Source organism: Dermatophagoides pteronyssinus, unplaced genomic scaffold (genome assembly GCF_027571235.1).
Source record: "Dermatophagoides pteronyssinus isolate colony J.1.1.1.1 unplaced genomic scaffold, Derpt_VIB-CSIC_2022.12 sq0018, whole genome shotgun sequence".
Taxonomy (NCBI): domain Eukaryota; kingdom Metazoa; phylum Arthropoda; class Arachnida; order Sarcoptiformes; family Pyroglyphidae; genus Dermatophagoides; species Dermatophagoides pteronyssinus.
Window position 1 is genome coordinate 255,850 of NW_027461542.1, and position 26,631 is coordinate 282,480.

Consider the following 26,631-nt stretch of genomic DNA (forward strand, 5'->3'; position numbering starts at 1 on the left):
GAGTGGTTGTTCCAGAATTTTTGAATTCTGTTTTCAAGATGGATATCCTCAAACCATTATCATTCATCCATCTATCTATCCATCGGTTTGGTGACCTCTCTCTCTCTGTGTCGCTATAGCGAAAAATTCTTGATGTTATTTCGATTCGATTGTTTTTCGGTTATAGCAAATAGCCTTTGGTCGTTTGCGGTGGGGAGGAATGATGGTGGATAAAAGCATGCGAATGGGATGATGTTATGGATGAATGGATATAGAATTTGGTGTTGAGCTAAAGCATAGAATAATCGGTGAACCGAACCGAAAAAAAAATTTTCCCATGGATTCTGTTGGATTCTGTAAGATTTTTTTTTTTTAAAGCCAGCCAGACAGCCACATCTTCCGATGCACTTGATACAAAAAATGATGATAAACATCAACAACATCATCATCATCATCTTGATCAAGATATAGAAATTGTGAATATTTTCCCATCATTCTTTTGGTTTAGATCCAGAATATTCTTTCTTTCTTCTATTTCTATTTGTTCGATTCTATATAAACACACACACACATATAGATTGTTGTCATGATTGGATGAAAATAGTAAAGAATATTGGATTGAGTGGTTGGATGGATGTGTTTGTTTGTTTGTTTGTCCTGGATATCATCATCATCATCATCATCATTAAAATGATAAATAAATAAAGATGGAAAGAATAACCGAATTGCCGCCGTCGCCGCCGACCAAAAATGAATATGATAAATGAATTGAATTGAAAATGTGAAATGTGAATCGGAGAAAAAGAAAGAAAGAAAATCCGCGTAATGAAATGTGTGTATGCGTGGGTGGATATAGAATCGAATGGATCGGATGAAAAAAACATCTTTTCGAAAAACGAAATTAATCAAATTTTAAAATTTTTCAGTTTTTTTTCAATTTAATAAATTTTCAAAAAAGAATCCTTGAATATAATAAAAAAAAATCGTCTCAGTTTCGATCATTCAAGGACAACATCAACAAGAAGAGAAGAAAATGAAAATAAATTGGCGTAAATGTAAAAATAGCCAAAAAAAACGAAGAAAAAAAAAGTTGATGAATGAATAATGCCATCATCATTATTATCAAGTGAATAGCCATCATTATTATTATTATCATCATCATCATCATTAACTATGTATGGTTGTCATCATCATTATCGTTGTTGTCGTCTTCGCCATCGTCATCGTCATCATAATCATTCAACCGGGCATTTTTTCTATATAATTCCCTGACGATAATAACAATGTTTGTTCGTTTCGTTTGTTTTGCTTTGTTGCTTTTGGTTGTTTTGGCTTTTGGATAAACAGAAAACAAAAAGAAAGATATCAATCCAGTTTGACAACTTTAGGTTTGGCTTGGTTAAATTCCTGGTATCCATTATCCATTCATTCATTTTAAATGATGGAAAATTTGGTCTAACACACACACACACCACCGACCAAAAGAAGAGAAGAAATGATATTTTTGGAAACAATGAAAATTTTTTTTTTTAATAATTTTTTTTAGTGAAAAAAAATATCATTTTTGATTTTTGGTGTATCACAGACACTGCATCTGCTAAGAAGTTTGGTTTTGATTTTGGTTGATAACGACAACAACAACAACCTAACAACAAACTGACAACCAGGATATTTTTCAGAAGAAAAATTATCGATCGGTTTTTTTTCGATTCTGTTTTTGGCTTGTTGGTTGGAATTTTTCTATTTCTGTAGAGTTTTCTTTCATTTGTCTTGTTTAGTGTTTGTTAATTTTTGAAAAAATTCTGAAAAATGATTCAATCATGTGATACATTTGTTGTATTACCAACGGCCACTCGAACTGGTCAAATGATTTTTGGTAAAAATTCTGATCGACCATCCGGTGAAGTACAAGAAATTGTTTATATTCCAAAAAGAAAATTTGAAAATAATTGTAAACAAAGGGTAATGTCTATTTGTTTTATCTGTTTTTGAAAAAGTAAAAATTGTTTTGTAATTAATTTTTATAAATTTTTATGAAAAGTGTACCTATATTGAAATTGATTCAGTTCCGGAAACCAATTCCGTAATTTTAAGTAAACCATCATGGATGTGGGGTGCTGAAATGGGTTCAAATGAACATGGTGTTTGTATTGGTAATGAAGCAATTTGGAATCAAATAATCCGAAAAAATGTTGATAATGTTCGTGAAAAAAAATTACTTGGTATGGATTTAGTACGATTAGGTTTGGAACGTTCACGTACAGCCAATGAAGCAGTAGATATTATTACAGAATTATTGAAAAAATATGGACAAGGTGGACCATGTTCAAATATACAAACAAATTTTTTCTATCATAATGGATTTCTTATTGCTGATCCATTTGAAGCATGGATTATTGAAACTGTTGAAAATGAATTTGTTGCGGAAAAAATCCAGGGGAAATATCGTAATATTTCAAATTGTCTTAGTATTGGTACACGAATTGATCGTATTAGTGATGGTATGAAACAATTAGCAATTGATAATAATTTATGGAATGGACAAGATGAATTTGATTTTGCTCGAATATTCACCGATCCTGAACATAATGATCGTAAACGTTTTGAAGCAGGAAAAAATTTCCTAGAAAATTATACAAAAGATGAAAATTTTGATATAAAATCAATGATAAAAATATTACGTGATAAAAATAGTGGTATTTGTCGTTCGAATGATCATGAATATCCAACAACATCTAGTCAGGTATCGATTATATCGAATAATATTAAACAACGACCATCGATACATTGGTTTACCGGAACACCAGATTCCGAATATTCATATTATAAACCATTTATATTTCATTCAAAAGTCAAAATAGCATCGGAAAAAACTAAATCACCAAATAGTTTTCCCGAAGATGATGATGTTTCAATTGATAATTCTTCTGATTTAGATCGACGACATTTACTTTATCGAAAACATGAAGAATTTTATGAAAAATTATGTAAAACTGATCAAGAATTACATCAAACATTATTAAAAATTGAAAATGTTTGTATTGATGAATTGGAAAAAATGTTTGAAAATGATGGCCATTATGATGTTAATGATGATAATGATGAAATTGATAATCTTTTTAGTGATTCAGTTGAAAGTGAATTAAGATTTTATCGATAAAAAAAATCGATCGATCGATATTTTTGATTACCTGCAAAACAAAAATAGAAATCCATTATTATTATAATTATAAATCTATTTTAGTAAATCAAATTACTTTTTTTATAAACATAAATAAATAAATAAAATTATAAGGGAGAAAAATCTGTTCATTTTTTTCGTTGTTTTCTGACGTCATTATCAATATGACATATGCATGACATTTTCGTCAAGTTTTTGGCTCGTATAGGATCATGTACTTTTATTTTACAAAGGGAAGAGATTGACAATGGTAAGCGAAAGGGAGAGAGTTTTAAAAATATCAACATTCTTTGAATATAGAAAAGCGATTACACAGTGATGATTCTTCTTGATTACGAAATGATTGGAATTAACCATCATCATCAAACCGATTCATTTGTTAAATTAGACAAAAAAGATTGAAAGAAATCAACATTTTGTACATTATTTTTTCTTCAAAATCATCATCGTCATCATGATGATCCTTTCTTTTTGCTTGTTTGCTATATACAGATTAAACATGGTGGTGTGATTTATGTATTTTTTTCATTTGACATTGTTTTTTGTTGAATTTAAAAAAAAACAAGGTGTTTTTCAAATCATCATGCGAGAGAGAGAAGCTGAAAAACATCAGTCAGGTACAAATACAATAACGGAATCTTGAATATCTTAAAAGAAAGATAAGAAAATAGAAAATTTGTAATTCTTTTTCCGATTAAAGAATTTCCCAAACAAAAATCGAATTTTTTTTTTTTAAATCAACCGGCATCATCATCATCATCATCATTATAATCGATGATTCGATTGCTAGTAGCATAGCTGAACGAATGTTTCGTATATTAAAAAAAATAAAGTAGTAGCATATAATTATGAAACCAAAAAAAATCGAACCATAGGAATGTACATTCATAAATAAAGTTACCAAAGAAAAAAAAAATGTCCTTGCCTTAAAAACAAAATGTTCGACCTGAACGAAGAGTGAAAACCGAAAGCACCAAGCCAACCAGCCAAAGGAAAAAAAAGAAAAGAAAAAAATCATTACATTAAACGAACGGCATTTATCGACATCATTTCAGTGTTTCTTTTCTGGTTTAGGTTTGTTTCTTTTTGTTTCTTTTCTTTCTTTTTTGATACAAACAATTTAACACGATTATCCTCTAACGACGGCAGTGGCCACGAAAAACTGATCATCAATAGCCATCCATATTTCTTTAATCAAAAAAATTTCTTTTCGTTTCTTTTTTGTTGCAATACAAAGATATCGATATCTCTCTTTCTCTCATTTGCTTCATCTCTCACTTGTTTTTCTTCTAAAGAAAAACATCGATTAAACAGCCAACAGTCAGTGGTGTTTGCGTGTGTGTGTGTGTGGTAAACGTCATCATGATCATTTAGTTTATATTAGTTTTTTGAATCACAATTTAAATCATATTAGCCGCATATTATATCCAAATATTTCATAGTTCCTTTTAAAAATTTTTTTCAAAGTAGATCTTTTTTCAAAAGTTTTTTTTCTAGTGTTTTTTAGTATCTTTATCCTCAGGTTATTGTTTCTTTTTTTTTTTTGTTTTGGTTTCTAGATTAAAAACATTTTCTGGTACATTATCTAATCGTCGTCAGACTTGATTGATTAATTTTGATTAATTATTTTGTAATTTTGATTGATTTTGTAATTAATTTGTAATTCTTTTTTCTATTTTTTCTCTCTCTTCAAACAGCAGTTCCATTGTTTCTTCATTCACTTTGTTTTTTTGTTATTGTTTTTTTTTCAAATCCATACTTTTCGTTGTTTTTTTTGCTTGAAGCAATCAATTCTGAATCAACTTTTTTTTAAAAAATGGTAAGTTGTTTTTGATTTGAACAAAAAATGTTCTTTAATGTCATCATTATATAGTCTATGTTATGTCGACGATTATTTCAAATTAATCAAACAAATGGCCTACCTGTAGCATGTATTAATTATGCATCAGCTAGATTTATTAGTAATCCATCGGAAAGTACCGATTTAAAAGGTATTATGGCTAAAAAAATTGTTGAACATCAACGACGTGTTAAAGAATTTCGTGCTGCATTTGGTAATAATGTTATTGGTGAAATTGCTATCGATCAAGTTTATGGTGGTATGCGTGGTTTAAAAGCATTAGTTACTGAAACATCTTATCTTGATCCTGAAACTGGTATCTCGTTTCGTGGTTATTCAATTCCTGAATGTCGTGAAAAATTACCACGTGCACCTGGTGGTGAAGAACCATTACCTGAAGGTCTTTATTGGCTTTTATTAACCGGTGATATACCGAATAAACAACAAGTTGAAACACTTTCAAAACAATTTGCTGCTCATGCCGATCTACCATCACATGTTGTTACAATGTTGAATAATTTTCCATCAAATCTACATCCAATGTCACAATTTAGTGCTGCAGTAACTGCTTGTAATACTGAATCATTATTTGCTAAAGCATATGGTGAAGGTGTTAATAAAGCAACATATTGGGAATATGTTTATGAAGATGCTATTCGTTTGATAGCAAAATTACCAACAATTGCTGCAACTATTTATCGTAATCTTTATCGTGATGGATCATCAATTGGTGCAATTGATCCAAATAAAGATTGGTCAGCTAATTTTACAACAATGTTAGGTTTTAATGATCAAGTATTTACCGATTTAATGCGCCTTTATCTCACCATCCATAGGTAAGGTTTTATATTAATGTAACATCAACTTTTTTCAATATCATTTTTTCAAAAAAAATAGTGATCATGAAGGTGGAAATGTAAGCGCTCATACAGTACATCTTGTTGGTTCTGCTCTATCTGATCCTTATCTATCATTTGCTGCTGGTATGAATGGTTTAGCTGGACCATTACATGGTTTAGCTAATCAAGAAGTATTGGTTTGGTTAACAAAATTACAGAAAGAACTTGGTGACAATGTTAGTGATGAAAAAATGAATGAATTTGTATGGAAAACATTGAAAAGTGGTCAGGTAAAAATATTATTGCTTATTGTGATTGGCAAGAAATCTAATTTTTTTATAATTTAAAAGGTTGTACCTGGTTATGGTCATGCTGTATTGCGTAAAACTGATCCACGTTATACTGTACAACGTGAATTTGCACTCAAACATTTACCCGATTATCCAATGTTTAAACTTGTTGCACAAATTTATAAAATTGTGCCACCAATTTTATTGGAACTTGGTAAAGTTAAAAATCCATGGCCCAATGTTGATGCCCATTCCGGTGTTCTTTTACAGGTAAAATATTGTTTTCTATTAATAATTATCCATTAATATAACCCTTTCTATTTGACATATTTAACTAGTACTATGGATTAAAAGAAATGCAATATTATACTGTTTTATTTGGTGTATCACGTGCATTGGGTGTTATGTCATCATTAGTTTGGGATCGTGCACTTGGTCTGCCTATTGAACGACCTAAATCAATGACAACTGAAGGTTTACAAAAATTGGTTGGTGCTTTGTAAAAAAAATAAACCGAATCGAAAAACAAACCCTCAAATCAATCTAATGGTGTTATATTCAAATAATAATTGTGAAGAAGAATTTTTTTTAGAAAAACAAATCAAATTCAAAATTAGAGATTTGGTCAGCAAAAAAAAAATCAAAAAACCCAATAAAAACAACAAATTGTTCTCCTTAATTCTACAATTATCCCCCGGTTAGATATATAAAATGAAAATATCCGGGTTGTATTAATACTTATAAATTATAAATTATTATTATTATTATAAATGAATGAATCTCAGTTTAAATTATAAGATTAAAAAAAAAAAACAAAAATTCGAATTATTATCTTGATTGTTTGTTTTTGGTAGAGCTCAACCATCAAAAATTATAATTATAATGATTATTATTTTTTAATTACAACAACAACAACAAAAACAATTTGTATTTTATAGAATTGTCGATTAAAAAAAAGAAAGAAAAACTTTGACAAAAAAATTATAATAACCTTTCTGTAAAAATTTTCTGAAAAGAATAATTTTTTCGAGGACAAATTTGGGACAAACATATTGAAAGCGCATGCGTTTTTCGATTGTTTTCAATCATCATCATCAACAACATCAACAACATCGGATCATCTGTGTCAATTTTGTTGTTATTTTCATTTTCATTTAGTTTTCAATTTTTTAAAAAGAAAATAATTTTTGTTTTTTCGTTCGTTAATCTGTTTGATTACAATTTTATTTATTTGTTGACATTTTCTTTATAATCCAGGATGCGACGTTCAATTATGATATTGTTACGTAATAATCTTATGAATCCTAATCATCATCATAATTCCTATAGACAACAGCATTTATCAATGTTAAATGATTTGAAAAATAATAATAATAATATCATTATATTATCACAAAGATCATTATTTGATCTACCATTTCAATCATCAAAATCTGAAGATTTAAATAATGATAATAATAATCGTCATGTATTTACTGAACAAAGAATTGTTAGGTAAGAAATTGATTCTGATGCCAATAATAATCGTGATTTTGTAATGTTCTTTTTCTTTTTGTTTTTTTCATTCAAATAGATTTACAAAAAAACAAATATTCAATGTTGTTGCAAATGTTGATGATTATGATCAATTTTTACCAAATTGTTTAGAATCAACAGTACGATCACGAACAGATGATCGTATGGAAGCAGAATTAATTGTTGGTTATCCACCATTAATAACTGAAAAATATAAATCAATTATTTATATGGATAAACCGAATCGTTTATTAGTAAAAGGTATCGATAGTACAATATTAAAATTTTTAGAATCTGAATGGAAATTTGAAGAATTGAATAAAAAACGTACGCTAGTTACATTCAATGTACAATTTGAATTCTATTCAACAATACATTCACGTTTTATGAGTTTATTTTTTGATGATTTTACTCGGAAAACAATGAAAGCATTTTTAGATCGTGCTTATATTATTTATAGTGCTGATCCATTATATTTTGATACAACAAATGATCACGATAAATCTTAATCCATCGATCAATCAATCAACCATCAAAATTATCATCGAAAAAACGAAATTATTCATCGTTATGGTTTATTTAAATATTGTTCACTTTGTTGTTGTTGTTATTATTATTATTTAGGACAGAAAAATCAATGAAATTTTATTTTTATAATTAAAAAATTGTCAAACTACAAAATTTGTGATAAAATAAAAATTAAATTTTAAAAAATTGAAATTCTTGTGCAAAAGATGGCGCTACAAATATTCGAAAAATCTATAATGACAGCAGCTGGTTTTTCTTTTATTTTTTCTATTTTAAATGGCTCATCGTCGATCGGCGTTTGTTGTTTTCGGTTTTTAATCGCTCTCTCTCCCACTCTCTCTCTCTCTCTCTCGCTCTTCCAGCCATCCATCCAGACATTTTTTGTTTTGTTTTTGTTTAAAAGTTTTAAATATAGAAAAAAAGTTTTGAATTTGAAAAAAAATTATCTTTATTTGCGGACAACAGCAACAGTAAAATCGCATATATAACGTGTATTTGGAAACAGAAAAAGATCCTTCCCATTTTTGCAAAACAACAAACGAAGAAGCAGCCAAATTTTTGTTTTCAACACAAGCGCAAGCTGAATCCCGAATTGGCGTTTTTCATCGTCATCATAACCATACTCCAACGGCGTATTTTCTGTTGTTTGTTTGTTTGTTGATGAGTGTTATATATGAATATTCTGTATGTTCCAAGAAAGTGAATTCAACAAGAGAAATTCAGTGCTGTCTGTGTGTTTGGTTTGGTGTATTTCAACACAAAGTGGCTGCTCAATTGAAAATTGCAGAATTCCGAAAAACAAAAATTATTATTTTATTATCCGACCAGACTCGACAGAATCTCTTTCAAATGACAAATTGATTGTGGTGGCAGACAGGGGGTTAAAAAAAAGAATTAAATTTTTGCCCCGTTTATTTTTTTTGTCTCGAAAAACTCAAATGGTTGTTTTGCTGCTCGGTCTGTGTTATTTGCTACACTAAACATATATTCTAAAAACGAAATGACATTTGATAATTGAATCAAACTGAAAATAAATTCACCAGATTTTAAAATTAACACTTGATTCGTCGGTATGTTATTTCTGCCAATTTGTATTTCATTTGGAAAATTTTAATTTTCTGCCAATTCATCGTTCGTCGATCAAAATTCGTTCATTTTTTTTGATTGATTCGATATTTTGTTTCTCGGTTGTTACGATAATCGATTGTATTGAATTGATCGATCGATTAATTTTTTTCTTCATTTTTCATAATGATGATTATCATTTTTTGATTTGCAAAAAAAGTTGCGTTTATCATTATATACTGTCGGCGTGTTTATCATCATCATCTTTTGTTTGTTTTTTTCTGTGAGTGAGTGAGTAATTTGTTTATTTTTGTTATTGTTGTTGTTTTTTGTGATTCAAGTAAAAAATTGATTGAAAAAAAAGAATATGGCCGATTCATCCGAAGGTCAAATGGATGGTGTATCATCATCATCATCAATGTTAGCATCACCAATAGCTACAAGTCGTTCATCATCATCATTTATGACACCATCACCACCACCACCAAATATAATATCACCATCACCATCATCATCAATAGTTGTTGTTGGTTCAAATCCATCAATGGATCGTTTAGAACAAGAAAATCGTGTATTAAAAATTGAAATCGATACACTTAAATTACGTATAAAAAGTTTAATTGAAGAAAATAAAACATTACGTCGTGCATCAGTATCAATACAGGCTAAAGCTGAACAAGAAGAAGAATATATTTCAAATACCTTATTGAAACGTATACAAACATTAAAAAAAGAAAAAGAAACATTAGCACTTAATTATGAACATGAAGAAGAATGTTTAACAAATGATTTATCAAGAAAATTGAATCAATTACGTGCTGAAAAGGTTTGTTTCTTCCATTGTTTGATTTTCAGGTTTTATTTTAATGATTTTTCTTTCTGTGCAAAAAACATTTTCAGGTACAATTGGAACATACATTGGAACAAGAACAAGAAGCATTAGTTAATAAATTGATGAGAAAAATTGAAAAATTAGAAAATGAAACAATCCGGAAACAGAATAATCTGGAACAATTACGTAGAGAAAAAATTGAATTAGAAAATACATTGGAACAAGAACAAGAAGCATTGGTTAATAAATTATGGAAACGTATGGATAAATTGGAAAATGAAAAACGTGATTTATATGATAAACTTGAAACATTTAGTGCGGCTAGTGGTTGTTCATCAAGTATGTCCAAGAATTTTTTTTTTTGCTTAATTGATTGATTTTATATTGATTTTTATTATAGATGAAAATTCCAATCAATCATCATCATCATCATCGGTACAGGTTATGACACCGGCACAATCACCTGGACCACCATCATCACAACAACAACAACCGATGAGTCCAATGAACAGTGGTGGTGGTGGTGGTGGTGGCAATAGCGGTGGACAATCAATACCAATTTGTTCACTTGGTTCGAATAATAATTCATCATCATTAATGAATCATTCATCAATGAATGAACGTAGTTGTATGTGTGATCCTCATCAATTAAGTAATCATGTAAAATCATTACGTAGTGAAGTAATGAAATTACGTAATCGACTTCAAATAGCCGAAAAAGAACATAATGAAAAAATGTCTTTATTGGAAAAAGAAGAACGTGAACAAAGAGAACAAAATGTTCGTTTACAACGAAAATTACAAATGGAAATTGAAAGACGTGAACGTTTATGTCGACATTTAAGGTAAAATTTGATAATTTGAATTCTTACAATTTTTAATTTTTTTGTTTGTTTGTTCCACAGTGAATCTGAATCATCATTAGAGATTGATTTTGATGATCGTCATGTTTCAAATGATTATATTTTACCAACACCAAGTACATCATCGAATGGTGGGGGTGGTGGTGCTCGACAACGAACATTATCATCACCAGTACCAATGAATGTTGCAATGTCACCACAGGCTAAAGCACCACCACCAACACCATTAGCAATTTCATCACCAATCAGTCATGAACAATTAATGCCACGTCCAATTAGTCCTATTAGTCGTCATAAAACTGTTTGCTGTCCAAAATGTGGACATTCATTTTTAGCATCAATTGGATCATATACTAATTTGTTTGCAAATAGTAATATAACAACTGGAAGCCAACAACATTCATCACCGATGAATATATTTTCGCAGCCAAATTTTGTTAACCATCAACAACATCATCATCATCATCATCATCATAATCAGTCAACAACAACAACAGCCCAACATCAATCATTACTTCGTTCGGCTACATCAAGTGAAAATGTTACTACTCAGGATTCAAATAATAATAATAATAGCAGCGACAACAAAAGTGAAAATGTTCAAATGGATTCTGATTGATAATTTTTTTGGAATTTACATTGAAGATTAATGAATAATGAGCTGTAAAACATTTGTTTTTTTTCTGTGTGTGATAATTATATTAATCACTATATTTGATGATGATGATTATTATCTTTTTGTTTAAGTGATATTTTTTTCCCCTCTTCTTCTTCTTCTTCACCTAATTTGATCTGATAAATATATAAAATAACCATACATAACACACACACACATGGATTTGTTTCACTTTACTTCCACACACACACACACACACACCATTTACAAAATTTATAATTTTTTTTTTCGTAAAAACAAAAATTACAAATTTTACATGAATTCTGTCAATCAAAAAAAAAAAAAAAAATATTAGAATAGTAGAATTTTAGTGTGGCCATCATGATGATGATGATTTGATCTTTTTTTTTCGTTTTGATTATTACAATACACAACATAAACATTTAATGTGAATGTGAATTTCTTGATTGATTTCATAATCAAACATTTTATTTTTAATTCTTTCTTTTTCTCTTTCCTACGGAATTTTCAAAAAGCCATTCTATTCTTATTCAAAGATTTAGTTTTGGATTCTTTTTCTCTTACCCCCTTCACTTCCAAGATTTTGTTTGTTTTTTTTTGATATATAAAAATTTTTGTGTGAATTTTTTTTTTTAAATTCTTCGATGATGATACAAACAAAATAAACAACATTGCAGATTATAATTTTACACATTTTGTTGGTTTGAGGAGGCAAAAAAATGACTACATTTTGGTTTGATCTACATAAATAAAATGTTTTATAATGTTCAGTTCGTTTTTTCAAAATGAAAAAAAAATATCAATAAAATTTACATGCGTATTTCCTTCGGTTGATAATATTGGTTCTATGATTCGGGTTTTGATTGTTGTTTGTTTGGAATATTTTTCCATTCATGAATACCAAGTAATCGCATTGTACCCAATGTCATCACAACGGATCCAATAAATGCTGAAGCAAAAACGGATAATTTATTTGCTGTTGGTATATTTCTTCGTTGAAATGAATAATAGATAATATAGCTACCAAGACCGACAAGACCACCACCACCAATCATACGACATTGAAAACAATCTTCATATTCGGATTCTTTTGATGAAGATTGACGAGAATTCAAAATACGATCCAACATTATGATACAAATCAAATCAAATCAAATGTTTTAACCATTCGAAAATTCTAACATGTGAAAATGTGAAATGTGTTTGTTTGTGTGGTGTACAGTTTTTATGAATTGCCATTTTGCATCGTATAAAAACAGTTCATTAAATTGAATTAATTATTGATAACATTCCAATGATGATATTCATAAATTATCAATAAATTTTTATTTAAAATCAAATTATCAAATTACAATTGAGAGAAGAAGATGATAATAGTAGTAGAAACAAATAATCATAATCATAAAAATATATGATTTATTAATTTGAATATAAATGATGATGATTCAGAAACACATTTTTGGACATAAATTAGTATGAATAATGATGATGATGGATGATAATGATGATTGAAATTTTACATTTTTGTATCAGGATATAATCTGATTGCACTTGAATGTGAAACAGCACTAGATGGATCACGTTCTTCTTCTGAAAATGAATAACCATGTAATGCATCTTTTTCAATATCGCTTGCATTTGGATGTATTGATGATTCTATCCTTTCGATTGAAGAAATTCGTTCACGTCGTAAATGTTGTGGTGTTTCTCTACTGGCTGGCCTAAAATTATTTAACAATAAACGTGCACGTTCACTAATCGATATACGTTGACGAGATTGCATTTCTTTAAGCATTTCTAATTCAATAATTCGATCGGCTAATGATTTGAAACAGGTACGTGTCACCAATTTGACAATAATATCCACTAATAAAGCGACAAAAGGTATAATGGCTAAACCAAGCCAAAAAATGTTTGAAGTGAAAATAATTCGATCAATATCTGATATATCAGCACCGATTGGTAAACCTGGCCATGCACGACTATAAGCGATAAGAAAAATGAACCATGATATAATTGAGCCCCAAATTGCAAGATGTGTAGGCAATGTCCAACAATTTGTTTCTAATGCAGCTTTCAAACAAACAGTGACAACCACATAAGTGTAAAGAATATTTCCAAAACATAGATATCCACCATCAGATCTTCCATTAACCCATAATGCATCATGACTGACAGTGGCATAGGTTAACCAAAAAAGAACCAATGAATGCCAAATAGATGATGCAATCCAAAACCAAAATAATTTAATACTGAAAACGTTTGTTTGATCTCTATAAAGTTCAGGATTTTCTAGCATAACTTTATCCGAACATATACGATCAAATAAACCGATAACAAGTGGAGGTCCGGCAGTAAATATAACATTATATAAACCAATTGACCATCGTTCAAATACTGCCTGGCCACTCCAAGCCGAAACAGATGCAAACCAAAGTTCAATAACATATAATGCAATATTTTTATAGAATGAATAAAGGATAAGTTTGCAAACACGTGAAAATGACCAAGATCCATGAACCAATAATAATCTGGCAAGAAAACGAAATTGAGCAATAGAATAATCCGATGAATGTACAGCTTGTAAGCCTAATTATTTACAAACAAATTATATTATATATCAATGTTATTATTGTCAATTAATGAATGAAAAAAAATTAATACCTTCTTGACCGGATATTCCAACACCAACATTAGCCGCTCTGATCATTGCTACATCATTGGCACCATCACCAACAGCTAATGTAATTGCACTTGTTGATTGTTTAACAGCATTAACAATTTCGGCTTTCTGTGCAGGTGATACACGACAACAAACTACTGATCTACATTTCAATGCTAGCTCCATAAATTGTGGCCTTAATTCTGGTTGAAGACAAAAACTTAATGGTTTACCTAAATTTAATAAAAAAGATATTAATGATATCATAGATTGATTTTTTTTTGTGTGTGTGTGTGGAAAACTTACTATCAATAATCAAAGTAAAATCTTCAGGATGTTCATTTAATTTTGCTTCAGCATTTACCAATGTTTCACGACATAAATCAAGTGTTTCATCTTTAATAATATGATAACATTCTATTGCTTGAATATTTTTCAACAATCGACAACTATAACTTATATTGGTAGCTGTTTCAAGTTTATCACCAGTTAACATCCAAATATTGATACCAGCACGGATTAAAGTTTCAATAGTTTCTGGTACACCTTCTTGTAATTTATCTTCAATAGCTGTTGCACCAAGTAATATAAGATTTTCTTCAATTTCGGACATTACATCATTCAATGATTGATCACGTAATGCTCTTTCTTCTAATGATGATGCTGGCATAAGTAATGCTTTATTATAACGTTTTTCCCATTCATCATATTCATTATCGGGAATTTCTTTATATGCACAACATAATGTTCGTAATCCACTTGTTGCAAATATTGTCAAATTGATTTCAGTTTCAGTAAAAATTTTTGATGATTTTTCACATAGTCTACGTTGAATAATTGAATCAGCACCTTTTGTATAGATTTTAATCTTTTTCGATGATGGTGTTCGAATTATTGTCGACATTCTTTTTCGATCCGAATTGAATGGTAGTATATTTAAAACTTCAAACCTGTAAGAAAAAATTGAATTTTAGTAAACGAAAAACAAAACAAAAAAGAAAATAATTACTTTTTAATTTTTCCCATAGCATCGATAACAACTTTTGCCGGTGTTCGTTGTAAAAATTCAAAACCAATTTGTTGTGCTCCTTTTACTAATGCAGCTTCATCCGGGCTTGATGCTTGATAAATAAATTTTGATCCATCATCTGAATTTGGTGTTGGTTCAGGTATTACCGTATGACAAACAGCCAATAATGTTAAAAATTCACGAACTTTATCACAACCTTTTTCTTTTTTCTTAATAATATCAACTAATTTATTAAAATTTTGTTCATCATAAATAATTCCATTGATTGAACATTTTTTAAATTCCATTATATTTCTTGTCATTGTACCAGTTTTATCTGATAATATATAACGAACTTGTCCTAATTCTTCATTTAAATTTGATGTACGTGCCATTGCAGGTGTATCCGAATCCGGACAATACATTTCCAAATCATTATTAATAAAATGAGCTTGTATAAATCTAACCATTTCAAGTGTTACTTGTAATGAAATTGGTATTAAATTATTATAAAGTATAATAAATGTAAGTAGAATGAGAAAAAAATTGGCCGTTACTTGTGATTGTAATTCATCTAAATACCAATGTGATTGATTATGTTTTGTCCAAAGTACTGAACAAATTGCTGATATTAAACAAATAACAATCAATATACCTAATAATGCAAGTATCTGTCGATTGGTCATTATTTCAACATATGATTGTTTTAATATTGTTTTATTTAATGAATTCATCATTAATTTTGTTTCATGACCAGTATAGATAACACAGCCAATTATCCATTCAGTATTTCGTAATTTAGCACCACGTAATAAAATATTTTCCGGTGATATTGGATATTCACGATTATCGATCAATATTTTTCCAATAAATTCATATAATTCTTTATTCGGTAAATCACAATTAATTATTGCCGATGTTAATTTATTTGGTTCAAATGCTTGCATATTTAATTTTCTTTTATCATCTGAATCGGTTGTTATACAAATTTCATCAGTAATCTTTAATGATGAACGTGATTTTAGATTTGATTCACCATCTAAATTGGCAGTTTCAACATAACATATACCTATGGAAAGGAGAGAAACAAAAAATAATTTCAGATATGATTTTTTACGATTCAAATTGACAAAAAAAAAAAAATTTACCATTTGGCTCACTTGAGGTGAATATAACTAAATCGCTTGGAAAATATTGACCTTTTTTAACACGTACAATATCACCAACACGTAAATTTTTCCATTTTGTTTGTACAAATGAAGATTTTTCATAAACTTCTGCTTGACTATTATTTACTTTATGATCAGCACGATGTCTTTTAACATCTTCAAACATTTCTTTTAATGCCGATACAACTAATATAAAAACTAATGGTACAAGTGTTGTATAACGACCAGTTGGTGAAACATTTGGTATTTGTTGCATTAATGAAATAAATAGAAAAAATATGTTGGCATATTTTCGAAATTGTTCGAATAAAAATTTCGGAAAAAATGTAACAATATTATATTTTGCTGTTGCTATTACATTTTCATCATATCTATTATTTAATCGTAATACTTTTACAATACGAGTATTGTGTTGTTGTTGTGATTTTCGACGAAAAAAATTTGACCAACGTGAATTTTGACCGGATAAACTTCTTCTACCACCTCTACTACTAAAACGACGTAATTCAATTGCAGGTGACATGATTGTTGATTCCGTAGATGATTTTGATGATAAAATCAATGATGATGATGATGTTGGTGTTTCTAATGATGATTTAATTAATTTCGGTGTTGATAATTTACGAACATTAATTGGCGGCGCTGTTGCTACTGCTACAGTAGCCTTTTTATTCGAAAGACTTTTTCGTTTCGTTGTTTTTATTTTTGAATTATTATTATTTTTTTGATTATTATATTCTTCACCTATTGTAAATATTGTTGTTGTTGTTGCTGTCGATTCAGTTGAATCACATTTATTTTTCTGAAAACGTACCGATAATTTTGTATCGATTTCCGATTCGATTGCCTGTTGTATTATATAAGGCTGATTTTCATCTAATTATTCAACAACAAATGAAAAAAAAATAACGAAAATGAAATTACAGATTCAAAAGAAAAAATCAATAACAAATAAATAAATAAAAACAAAAATCGTAAATGAAAACAAAACTCATTAATAATCCCTAATAATAATAATGATTTAATCCATAGCATTTATCAAAATTAAAAGTAAACAAATTACTGATAAAAAGTCAAATGTAAAGCCAAAGTATCATTTGTTATCAAATAAACACACACACACACACAGTGAGAGCAATCAATATCAAAAAATCAATCGAATAGAAATCAATATATTTGATACGATATTGATTTTCAATAATGAAAATATATTGGAAAATATAAAATGAAAAAATATCCAAACCTTTGGCTATCGATGAACGTTTCATGTTGACATTAATAATGATAATTTTGTTTCAGAAAGATTATTATTATTATTTTAAAATAAAGATATAAATGAATTTATCACTGTCTGTCTCTCTCTCTCTCTCTCTCTCTCTCTCTCACTTCACCAAGTTTTACGTAGGTGTAGGATTTATTTTTAAATCAAAAAAAAAAAATTCATATGAAAAAAAATAATGCGATAAGCGTAAAAATTCATTTGAATTTAATGTTTTTGGATAAAGTTGAGAAAATTCATATGAATAATTGCACCAGAAAAAAAATATATATTTACTGAATCGATCCAAACAAACAAAATGACAACCAACCATAAATAAACAAACAAAATGAATGCAAACTTTTGCTTTTTGTTTTTGCGTTTTTCTGCTGTTGTTTTTTTTTGTCATTCAAAATCAGTCAATCAAATTGGGAAAATAATTCCATTAAAAACGCCAACAGATTCTGACAATATATGTTTTGCATGTTTGAAATCATTGTCAACCATTTGGTTGTCTAGTTCATAATTAAGGCCTAACCAAACGGATTTCCTCATTTTTTTCTTTCTTCTTCTTCTCTTTGATGATGATCACGAAATTTAGAAATTAAGAAAAAGAAAATGACAAGTGATAAATGTCTGTGTGTGTGTGGTGTAGCAAGATGATGACGATGATCAGTTTTTTTTCTTGGTTAAGTTGTTTCACAAAAAAAAACAGCACCAAATAATCAAACGAAAAAAAAAACGAAAAACACACACCCTGTGTGTATAGAAATTAATGAATTATGAAAAGAAGATGGATTCAAAATGTCAAGGTAAAAATTTGTTTGGTTTTGTTTTTCCGTTCATTTTTGGTTTTGGTTTTGGTTTGTTTGTACATTTTATAATATTCATAGTAAAAAAACACACAATCTATAATGATGATGATGATATAAATAATAAATTTTCAATTAAATATATTGATATAACAATCATCATATTCATTTTGAAATGAATCAAAGATATATACATAGAGAAAGAATCATGAAAGGAATTCATGTGGACAATCATCACGCAGACACACACACACGAACACGAACACACACCTGTCATTAATTTTAATTAGAAAAATTTGTATAAAAAAGTATGTCGATGGAATGGAAGGATGAATGAAAATACCATAAACATCAATGATTGTAACATTGAAACAAACACAAACACCCACACACACCAAAATGAAACGGACATTATCAATGTGTATTTTTTTTTTTGTTGGTATTTTTCATTTCATTTTTTTAAAAAAATATAAAAAAAAACTTTTACAAATAATAATAATTTGTAACCAAGAGTAACCAAAAAAAAATGATGATATTCTCATTTTCCGAAAGAAAAATGTTGAACTAAATTTTTTAAAAAAAATTCGTTTTCCCATTCATTCCAAACAATTTCTCTCTCTCTCTCTCTCTCTCTCAGTCTCCCTTGTATACACAAAACCTATCATTATTCGCGTTTGACGTATTTCAACAATTTTTTTTTCTTAAAAAAAAAAAAAATTTTGAACAAAACAAAATTTGAAAATTTTTAATAGGAATTTTTCTTTTTTCCATAATGAGAATGCGACCAAACTAACCACCGAAAAACGTCATTATCTTGAATCATTAAAATTGATTTTTTTGTTTGTTTCATTTTTTTTTTTGAAATTCGATATCAAAAATTCAAAAAGAAATGAACGAATTTTCGTTCATTAAGAAATGAATAACTAAGCAACAAAAGAAAGATATCCTTTTTCAATGTCAAGAAATTTTTTTTTCTTCTGAAAAAAAAATTGAAAAAATTCATCTATGAAAATGTTGTTGTCGAGGAAAAGTTCTTCACAAAACAACAACAACAACAACAAAAAAAAAACTGGAAAAATTCATTGTGTCGATATCATTGGCATGCCAACTTGGATTGGTGGTGGGGGAAAAACTTCCGAAACAAGAATCCAAAACAAACGAAAATGAAATTAAGATCGAACAAAAATTTACATACCTTTACCGATCCGTTTTGTTGATTTTTTCTTTTTGTTGAATAAAAGAAACAATGAAAACAAACTTTTGCAAATTAAAATCAAAGTTTAAAAAAAAATGATAGGTAAAAAAAAAGTGGAAAGCAAAAAGTAGAAAACAATGATGATGATGATGATGAAAATTGCTCGTTTAATCCAGGTCAAATTTCGTTTCGGTTAAACATTAAACACACAAAAAACACAAAAACAAAACCAAAATCAAAAACCAAAAAAAGGAGTATCGATGATACCACCAGTGTGTGTGTTGCTCTGGTGTATTGCAAATGTTTCTATGATTGATTGATTGATCAAATTGATTGAAATATTGGATGATAAATATCTTTTGAGAGATTACTTTCATTTCATTTTTGCTGAATCAACAACCAATTATAAATGATTAAAGTTAATTAAAACATTATGTGGATATTGGATGTAGTTGTCGTTGATTCTTATAAAATCATTGATTTATTGATTTATTTAATCATCGTTTCCGATGATGATCATTATGATTGATTGTATTCAAAATCACCAAGAATAACACCATATATTTTTTTGTTCTTTTTCGCTTCATAGAGTTTTCTCGAATGAAAAACAACAACAAAAACGAAAAATGAAATTAAAAACAAGAAGATGAAAAAAAATCTAGACAATATTGTCAACACCAGAAAATGAAGAAAATATCTCTTGACAAATTTAATGATTTTTTTGTTTTGTTTTGTTTTTAAAAACATTCGAAAAAGTCGTTCATAAAGGACGTTACGCAAAGAAATTCAAATTATGAAAAAATTTTAATTTTATTAAATCAAATTGTTTTTTTTTAAAAAAAGGAAAAAAAGATGTTAAAAGATTTATCAATATAAAGTAATTGTTGTTGTTGTTGTTGTTAAAAATAAATAATTATAAAAAAAACAAAGACAAAGACAAAAATGTTTACACTAATCATATTTTGATAATAATGATGATGATGATGAGTAAAAAAATCTTTAAATTTTGATTATCAGCTAATAATTATTAGTGTATGTGTTAATTGTCGTTATTCTTGTTGTTGTTGAAATTAAAAAAAAACAAACAAAATTTTCAAAATTGGCACAGGGTTTCGGTTTTGTTCCATCCGACTTATTGGTTTTCATCATTATCATCATCATTATAAATGTCATAAACTTAATTACAAGTCTTGATTGTCATTACGGTTTCTCATTTGTTGATTATATATCACATTGTATGGAGTAATGGGAGCGAAATACATGAATTTTTTTGTAATCATTCAGTCATTCGTTGTTGTTGATGATGATGAACATAATGTCGATGATATATCCGATGATGCACATGATGATGATGATTCTGTTGTCGATGGCTGTGGTGTTGTGGTCTGATCAGTGATATTCGAACCATTATTATTATTGTTACTACCACCATTTGCAATAATACCAATTATATTACGATTTGATTTAAGTTTATCGATACGTTTCTGTAGATGAACATTTGCCGATTCTAATTCTTCAATTTTGGTCAATGCTTCACGTAGCTAAAAAAGTTTTTTTTTGTTTGATAAAAAGTAAAGAAAAATTAATAAAATATGGATTATAGGAAAAAAAACTTACTTCACGTTGTGCTTTTCTTTTGTCCAATTTTAATTCCTCTTCTAATCTTTCTGATTGATCAGCGTCAGCTTTACAGCGTATCAATTGATTTTCTAAACGATTTACAGTCGAAATTAGTGTAGCATTTTCTTGTTCACATTTTTTTAATTTATAACGGAGATCATTTGTCATTTTATTTGCTTCTCCTTTATTAAAATGAAAACAAACAAGCAAGCAATTAGAGAAAATGTCAATCAAATCAAATAATCAATCAAATCAATCAATCAAAAAAAACTTACTTTGTATTTCAGCTTGCATTTCGGTTGTTAAATGTAATGAATTATTACCAAATGCTTCATTCATTGAACAAGCACGATTACGTTCATCATCTAATTCATTTTTCAATTCGTTAATTTGATTTTGTAATTGACGATGTTCAAGCATTAAATTTTTTAATTTATTTTCCAATGTTTTACCCGGTATATCTTCTAATATTAATGATGCATCTTTACTTATTAATGAAAGATTATTGGCCAATAATACGGGAAAATCTTCATCATCATCATCATTATCATTATCATTATTAACATCACCATTAACCATTGAATGATTTTCACCATTCGGATGGCCATTTTGTTTTAATAATTTATTTTTATTAAATATTTTGGCATTTTGATTACCATTATTGCGAATTATAACGAGATCAGCTTCCTAGCAAAAAAAAAATCAATCAATAAGATTTTTAACAAATAAATAAAAACTTACCTTTATTAATCGTTCTCTTTCTTCTAATGCTTCTTTATAGCATTTAAAATCAAATTGTAATCGTTCATTATCACGTTTAAGTTGTTCATAATTCTATATTTTTTGGTTGTGGGCAAAAAAAAAGAAAGAAAACAAAAAGTTATCGAAACAATTCTCGAACAACAAACAAAATACATACCCGAGATTTTTCCTTAAAATCACGCTGTAACCTTAAATAATTTTCTTCCAATTCTTCCATTTCATCTTTAAATAAATCAATTTGATAAACATATGATTGTTTTTCATTATCTAATTGAGCATTATTAATCATTGCTTTACGAAATTTTTCCTCTAATTCTTGTGCATAATGCTGTAAATGACAAAAGTTAATTTCGATTTTTTGACAACCAAAAATTACTTACTCTAAGCTCACGAGGAGAATCGTTCGTACCACCACACATCATATCCAATGATTCTTGACTACTTCTTCGTGAACTTGTATAGGATGAAGTACGACTCTGAATGAATGGAAATGAAATGAAAATATGATCGCAAAACGTAAAAAAAACTTACTTCACGTGAAATAATTGGAGTTCGCATGCGATAACTACTTCCGATATGATCCATATTATTATTATTATTATTGATATTCTGGATTTGATTATTAATACCCGAAACATTACCATTATTATTCAATAATTCATAATGTTTATCCGAATGTTCATCCATTTCTTTTTGTTGTCGTTCAATTTCACGTAAACGTATTTCACGTGCTTCAGCTCGTTCACGACGACGTGCAGCCAATCTTGCTTCAGCCTTGTTGTTGTTGTTGTTTAGAATGGAAAAAAAAGAAGAAAAAAAAGGAATTTTTAATTTTTACAAAAAAATTTTACAAAATAAAAAATTTTAAAATCTAAAAAAACTATAAAAACTGCCAACAATCATTCGAATTGTTGTAGAATTTTGGTTGTCATTCAACGATGATGATGGTAACATTTTTTTTTTTTTTTTTTTTTGTTTGTTTGTAATGGGAAAAATAGTAAAACAAATTAATCAAAATCACACAGGTAAAACAGGAATTTTGAACTTTTTTTCAACTATCTAAAACAAACAAACAAACAATGAAGAATTTGTCAATTCATCAAAACATCAACAACAACAACAATAATAACGACCACATAGAGTGACAAAAAACTACAATTCATTCACTCATGTATACATCATTTATAATCCTTAAAACACACCTAGGTATTTGTTTGGATAATAATGTTTTATTTACTATTTATTTATTTACAAAACGAGAAAAAACAATTAAAAAACCTAGTAATAATTATTTAAAAAGGGGATTAAAATTTGTCATTAAATTTGTAACTATAGTCAACCAACCAACCAACTCAATTATGATGCTGATGATCAATGATCAATGAGCTCAAATCATCACCATCATCATTTTAAGATTAAACTAAAATCAATCGATTGATCAATCAATCAATCATTATAAAGGTAAATGCTTGATTGATTGATTTTCTGTTCTTTGGAAAGATTTGTAAAACAAAAGCAAAAAAAACAAAAAACATTCAATTGTTTACCGGTCGATGTCTTCGATATTCATTATAATTACGTATATATAATAATATTGGTAATTGATTATCATTCATCATCATTGATGATGGACGACTATTTAATAATTGTTCAATTGTTGGTGATGGACGATAATTTGTTGATAATGATGTCATCAATGATGATTCCATTGTTTTCAAACATTTATTATCATCATTTAATCCATTAAACATTGATGATGATGATGGTTCGGATGTAAAAAATGGATTTTTCATTGATGAACCACCACTACTACCACCAATATTATTCATTATCATTGTTGGTGTTCGAATTGGTGTTGATGGTGAAATCATTGATGATGATGTTGTTGTTGCTGATTTTCGATTACCTCCATCATCATTATCATCCACTTTACTGGTAACAATATTACCAGTAGCCAAATAAATTGATGCACGACGTGATTGTGAACCGACAGGCATTCTTTTTTCTGTTTGTTTTTTTCAAAATTTGTCGAAATAACAAAAACACACCAAAACCGTATCAAATTGTTATATCCTGTATGTTTTTATCAAACAGCAAAAATACAGGAATAAACCAAAAAGACGAAACAAAAAACGACGCCAATGAACCTCGACCAAATAAGAATGAAAACAAGAATCAAACAAAGATGATGCTGATGATGATGTAGACAAACAAACTCAAACTCAAATTGAAATTAAAATAAGAAAAGTGAGAGAGAGAGAGAGAGAGAGAAAGAGAAAAAAGACTAAAAACAGAACAGAATTTTTTTATTCATTTCATTCACACTTTATGAAGTAAAGAATTTCTTTAAGAATGTATATATTCTCGATTGACGCAAACGCATCATCTGTAATTGATGTAATATCAACATGTTTCATCAACAATGATGATGATGATAAAACACAGAAAAAGAATGCTTATTTATTACATGATCATAATAAGATTTAGATTAAAAGAAATGGAGAAAAAATTTATAAAAATAGTTTAGTCTGCCGGGATGTTTTTTTCTAACTTGATTCACTTTCATCATCATCATCTTTCTGGCAATCACAATTCGTATAAAGATGCAAATAAGTGCGAACACGAAAATGAAAGGATTACAAAACAATTTTCCAGAACAAAATATTCTATTTCCATCATCATCATCAGGTAATTCAAGTTTTTTTATTTGTTTTTTATTTCTGATTTCTTTCAAATTCAATCCAATCAATCAATCACATTTAAAATTTTCCACATTATTATCATCAACATCAGGATTCTTTGCTCAACAAACATTGTCATCAAAATTTATTTTTAAGCAGGCAATCTGACAATTGACAATTGATCATTTGTATGTTTGCCAAAAAAATTATTATTATTATTATTTGCCAAAGAAAACAAGGAAATTTTTTTCTAAATCGTCAAACGATTCAGACGACACTTTATTTGCCAAGAAAAAAACATGATGATCAAAGCAAAAAAAAACTGAATTTTGTTTTGAATTTCGCAAATCGAAAAAACAAGTAGCGACACCTTTCGTATTCGAAAAGAAAGTAAAGATTATATAAGATAACCAACAAAGGGGGGAGTGATGATCATATGTGTGTGTGATCATCCCCCCTCATTTCGAATGAATGATCAAATGAATAATCATACCGGCATATACAAACCAGGATCTTTTTTTGAAATAAACCTTTAGTCGAATATAACCTAGAAAAATATGAAATGTGGTAACCACCGAAAAAAAAAATATAACTGATTATAATCAACAGCCATGGTGGTGATGAAAAAATTGCCCATCTTCAAACGATAATAATCAACTAAAAATGTAACTAAATAACAAGTTTATGGTTATAATTATCTATCTATCCCATTAATAAAACCTTTACTTTAAAAAAATCCGGTATTTTATCAACTTGGATAACCGTTATAATTATCATCAAAACCGGAGCTAAAATAATTAAAAAAAATTAAGTCAAACAAGGTAATATTTACTATAAAAAACCATCACCATCAAGGAAATATAAATTGATTTATCACCACCACCACCACCACGATCATTATCATCATTATCATCAGTAAATGAATGACATCATACAGACAACAAAAAAAAATCAACCTCCAATTATCCATTAACCTCAAAAAAAATGATAATAATAATAATTTCATCATATAAAATTTTTGATTGATTTATATCAACAGGTAAATAACTTTGACATAAAAACTTTGCTTACCTCTTTAGTAATTTGACCAAGTACATCATCTTCTGCTGATAATGATGATGATAATTTTCCATTTAAATTTGTTGTTGTTGTTGTTACCATTGTTGTTGTTGTCGTCGTCGTCGTCGTAGATGTACAATTATTCGACAATAACATTGTTCTTGAACGTCTTGATGGTGAATATTGTAAATTATTATTATTATTATTAGTGATGATTGTTGATGATGATGTTATATCACAATGATTTTTATTGATCATCGAATTTGATTGTTGTGATGATGATGATGGCGGAGGTGGAGGTGGTGGTGGTGGCAACGGTGGCCGAGAAATTGATGTTGTTGGAGAACTCATCATTTCGGTCTAAACAGGAACAAAAAGGATTTTTTTTGATCTCTTAAGTGGAAATAGTTTTCAAATAGATGAAATTCATAAACAAACGCTGATAATAATGTTCATTTGCATCAAAAAATTTCACAATTTTCAAATGTAATAATGATGATAGAGATAGATAGAGAAACAAAAAAAAAATCTGGAATAAACAGTTGGCTGATTTTTTAGGTTAGGATGCGTAGGTGTTGTTTCTTGTTTCGTTTATTTTTCATTTTTTTAAAATTTTTTGATTCATAATTATTCATTGTAGGTGTGGTTGGTCATATTATTCAAAAACGAAAAATAAACAAACAAACAAACACGTGATCACATTACGTGAATAGAAAAAAAAAGAAGTAAAAAGATGCTATTAAAAAGATAATACAATTTGAGGAATGATTCTTTTTGTTTGTAGATTAAAAAAAACAATAGTAAATAAAAAAAAATGTCAATATAAAATAATGAT

At 28.4% G+C, this 26,631-nt stretch overlaps 6 protein-coding genes across 8 annotated transcripts; 4 read left to right on the forward strand and 2 right to left on the reverse strand.

The window, feature by feature from the left end:
- Window positions 1-577: 577 nt before the first annotated feature.
- LOC113795568 (secernin-3) lies at window positions 578-3,139 on the forward strand. The gene is made up of 2 exons (XM_027345759.2): window positions 578-1,941; window positions 2,021-3,139. Exons 1-2 carry the CDS (start codon window positions 1,789-1,791, stop codon window positions 3,137-3,139), a joined length of 1,272 nt encoding a protein of 423 aa, XP_027201560.1. The 5' UTR covers window positions 578-1,788.
- Window positions 3,140-4,081: 942 nt separating this feature from the next.
- Window positions 4,082-6,960, forward strand: kdn (citrate synthase). The gene is made up of 6 exons (XM_027345756.2): window positions 4,082-4,234; window positions 4,858-4,979; window positions 5,034-5,836; window positions 5,898-6,129; window positions 6,190-6,399; window positions 6,468-6,960. The coding sequence occupies exons 2-6, from the start codon at window positions 4,977-4,979 to the stop codon at window positions 6,630-6,632; spliced, it is 1,413 nt and encodes a 470-aa protein (XP_027201557.1). The 5' UTR covers window positions 4,082-4,234; window positions 4,858-4,976; the 3' UTR covers window positions 6,633-6,960.
- A 143-nt stretch (window positions 6,961-7,103) lies between these two features.
- Window positions 7,104-8,343, forward strand: LOC113795589 (coenzyme Q-binding protein COQ10 homolog A, mitochondrial). The gene is made up of 2 exons (XM_027345784.2): window positions 7,104-7,623; window positions 7,703-8,343. The coding sequence occupies exons 1-2, from the start codon at window positions 7,388-7,390 to the stop codon at window positions 8,151-8,153; spliced, it is 687 nt and encodes a 228-aa protein (XP_027201585.1). The 5' UTR covers window positions 7,104-7,387; the 3' UTR covers window positions 8,154-8,343.
- Window positions 8,344-8,475: 132 nt separating this feature from the next.
- LOC113795593 (uncharacterized) lies at window positions 8,476-11,899 on the forward strand. Its single transcript, XM_075822518.1, has 4 exons — window positions 8,476-10,063; window positions 10,138-10,408; window positions 10,470-10,914; window positions 10,975-11,899. Exons 1-4 carry the CDS (start codon window positions 9,605-9,607, stop codon window positions 11,549-11,551), a joined length of 1,752 nt encoding a protein of 583 aa, XP_075678633.1. The 5' UTR covers window positions 8,476-9,604; the 3' UTR covers window positions 11,552-11,899.
- A 977-nt stretch (window positions 11,900-12,876) lies between these two features.
- On the reverse strand, window positions 12,877-17,768 carry ATP8A (ATPase phospholipid transporting 8A1). The gene is made up of 6 exons (XM_027345776.2): window positions 17,653-17,768; window positions 16,389-17,285; window positions 15,241-16,309; window positions 14,538-15,181; window positions 14,234-14,464; window positions 12,877-14,158 (listed from the first exon to the last, which is right to left on the reverse strand). The coding sequence occupies exons 1-6, from the start codon at window positions 17,675-17,677 to the stop codon at window positions 13,086-13,088; spliced, it is 3,939 nt and encodes a 1,312-aa protein (XP_027201577.2). The 5' UTR covers window positions 17,678-17,768; the 3' UTR covers window positions 12,877-13,085.
- A 2,691-nt stretch (window positions 17,769-20,459) lies between these two features.
- On the reverse strand, window positions 20,460-26,559 carry LOC113795598 (leucine-rich repeat flightless-interacting protein 2). Of its 3 annotated transcripts, none has more exons than XM_027345791.2 (8): window positions 25,809-26,559; window positions 22,588-22,830; window positions 22,437-22,532; window positions 22,214-22,384; window positions 22,036-22,128; window positions 21,570-21,981; window positions 21,292-21,476; window positions 20,460-21,215 (listed from the first exon to the last, which is right to left on the reverse strand). In XM_027345791.2, exons 1-8 carry the CDS (start codon window positions 26,148-26,150, stop codon window positions 20,955-20,957), a joined length of 1,803 nt encoding a protein of 600 aa, XP_027201592.2. In that variant the 5' UTR covers window positions 26,151-26,559; the 3' UTR covers window positions 20,460-20,954. The 3 variants fall into 3 exon arrangements, with proteins under 3 accessions (XP_027201592.2, XP_027201595.2, XP_027201593.2); XM_027345794.2 differs by lacking the exon at window positions 25,809-26,559 and adding an exon at window positions 23,604-24,213; XM_027345792.2 differs by lacking the exon at window positions 25,809-26,559 and adding an exon at window positions 22,954-23,025.
- Window positions 26,560-26,631: the final 72 nt, after the last annotated feature.

What these genes read in the sequence shown, in the direction of transcription:
- LOC113795593 (XM_075822518.1), top strand. Translation starts at nt 9,605, where the DNA reads ATGGCCGATTCATCCGAAGGTCAAATGGATGGTGTATCATCATCATCA. An exon ending in GGCTAGTGGTTGTTCATCAA is followed by an intron (nt 10,409 to 10,469) that starts GTATGTCCAAGA and finishes TTTTTATTATAG; the next exon opens with ATGAAAATTCCAATCAATCA. An exon ending in CGTTTATGTCGACATTTAAG is followed by an intron (nt 10,915 to 10,974) that starts GTAAAATTTGAT and finishes TTTGTTCCACAG; the next exon opens with TGAATCTGAATCATCATTAG.
- ATP8A (XM_027345776.2), bottom strand. Translation starts at nt 17,677, where the DNA reads ATGAAACGTTCATCGATAGCCAAAG. An exon ending in ACGTTCATCGATAGCCAAAG is followed by an intron (nt 17,286 to 17,652) that starts GTTTGGATATTT and finishes TTGAATAATTAG; the next exon opens with ATGAAAATCAGCCTTATATA. An exon ending in TGGAATATCCGGTCAAGAAG is followed by an intron (nt 14,159 to 14,233) that starts GTATTAATTTTT and finishes GTAAATAATTAG; the next exon opens with GCTTACAAGCTGTACATTCA.
- LOC113795598 (XM_027345794.2), bottom strand. Translation starts at nt 24,053, where the DNA reads ATGCCTGTCGGTTCACAATCACGTCGTGCATCAATTTATTTGGCTACT. An exon ending in CTCCAATTATTTCACGTGAA is followed by an intron (nt 22,533 to 22,587) that starts GTAAGTTTTTTT and finishes CCATTCATTCAG; the next exon opens with AGTCGTACTTCATCCTATAC. An exon ending in ATTCTCCTCGTGAGCTTAGA is followed by an intron (nt 22,385 to 22,436) that starts GTAAGTAATTTT and finishes TGTCATTTACAG; the next exon opens with CATTATGCACAAGAATTAGA.
- kdn (XM_027345756.2), top strand. An exon ending in AAACATTGAAAAGTGGTCAG is followed by an intron (nt 6,130 to 6,189) that starts GTAAAAATATTA and finishes ATAATTTAAAAG; the next exon opens with GTTGTACCTGGTTATGGTCA. An exon ending in ATTCCGGTGTTCTTTTACAG is followed by an intron (nt 6,400 to 6,467) that starts GTAAAATATTGT and finishes ATATTTAACTAG; the next exon opens with TACTATGGATTAAAAGAAAT.
- LOC113795568 (XM_027345759.2), top strand. Translation starts at nt 1,789, where the DNA reads ATGATTCAATCATGTGATACATTTGTTGTATTACCAACGGCCACTCGA. An exon ending in AAAATAATTGTAAACAAAGG is followed by an intron (nt 1,942 to 2,020) that starts GTAATGTCTATT and finishes TTTTATGAAAAG; the next exon opens with TGTACCTATATTGAAATTGA.
- LOC113795589 (XM_027345784.2), top strand. Translation starts at nt 7,388, where the DNA reads ATGCGACGTTCAATTATGATATTGTTACGTAATAATCTTATGAATCCT. An exon ending in ACTGAACAAAGAATTGTTAG is followed by an intron (nt 7,624 to 7,702) that starts GTAAGAAATTGA and finishes TCATTCAAATAG; the next exon opens with ATTTACAAAAAAACAAATAT.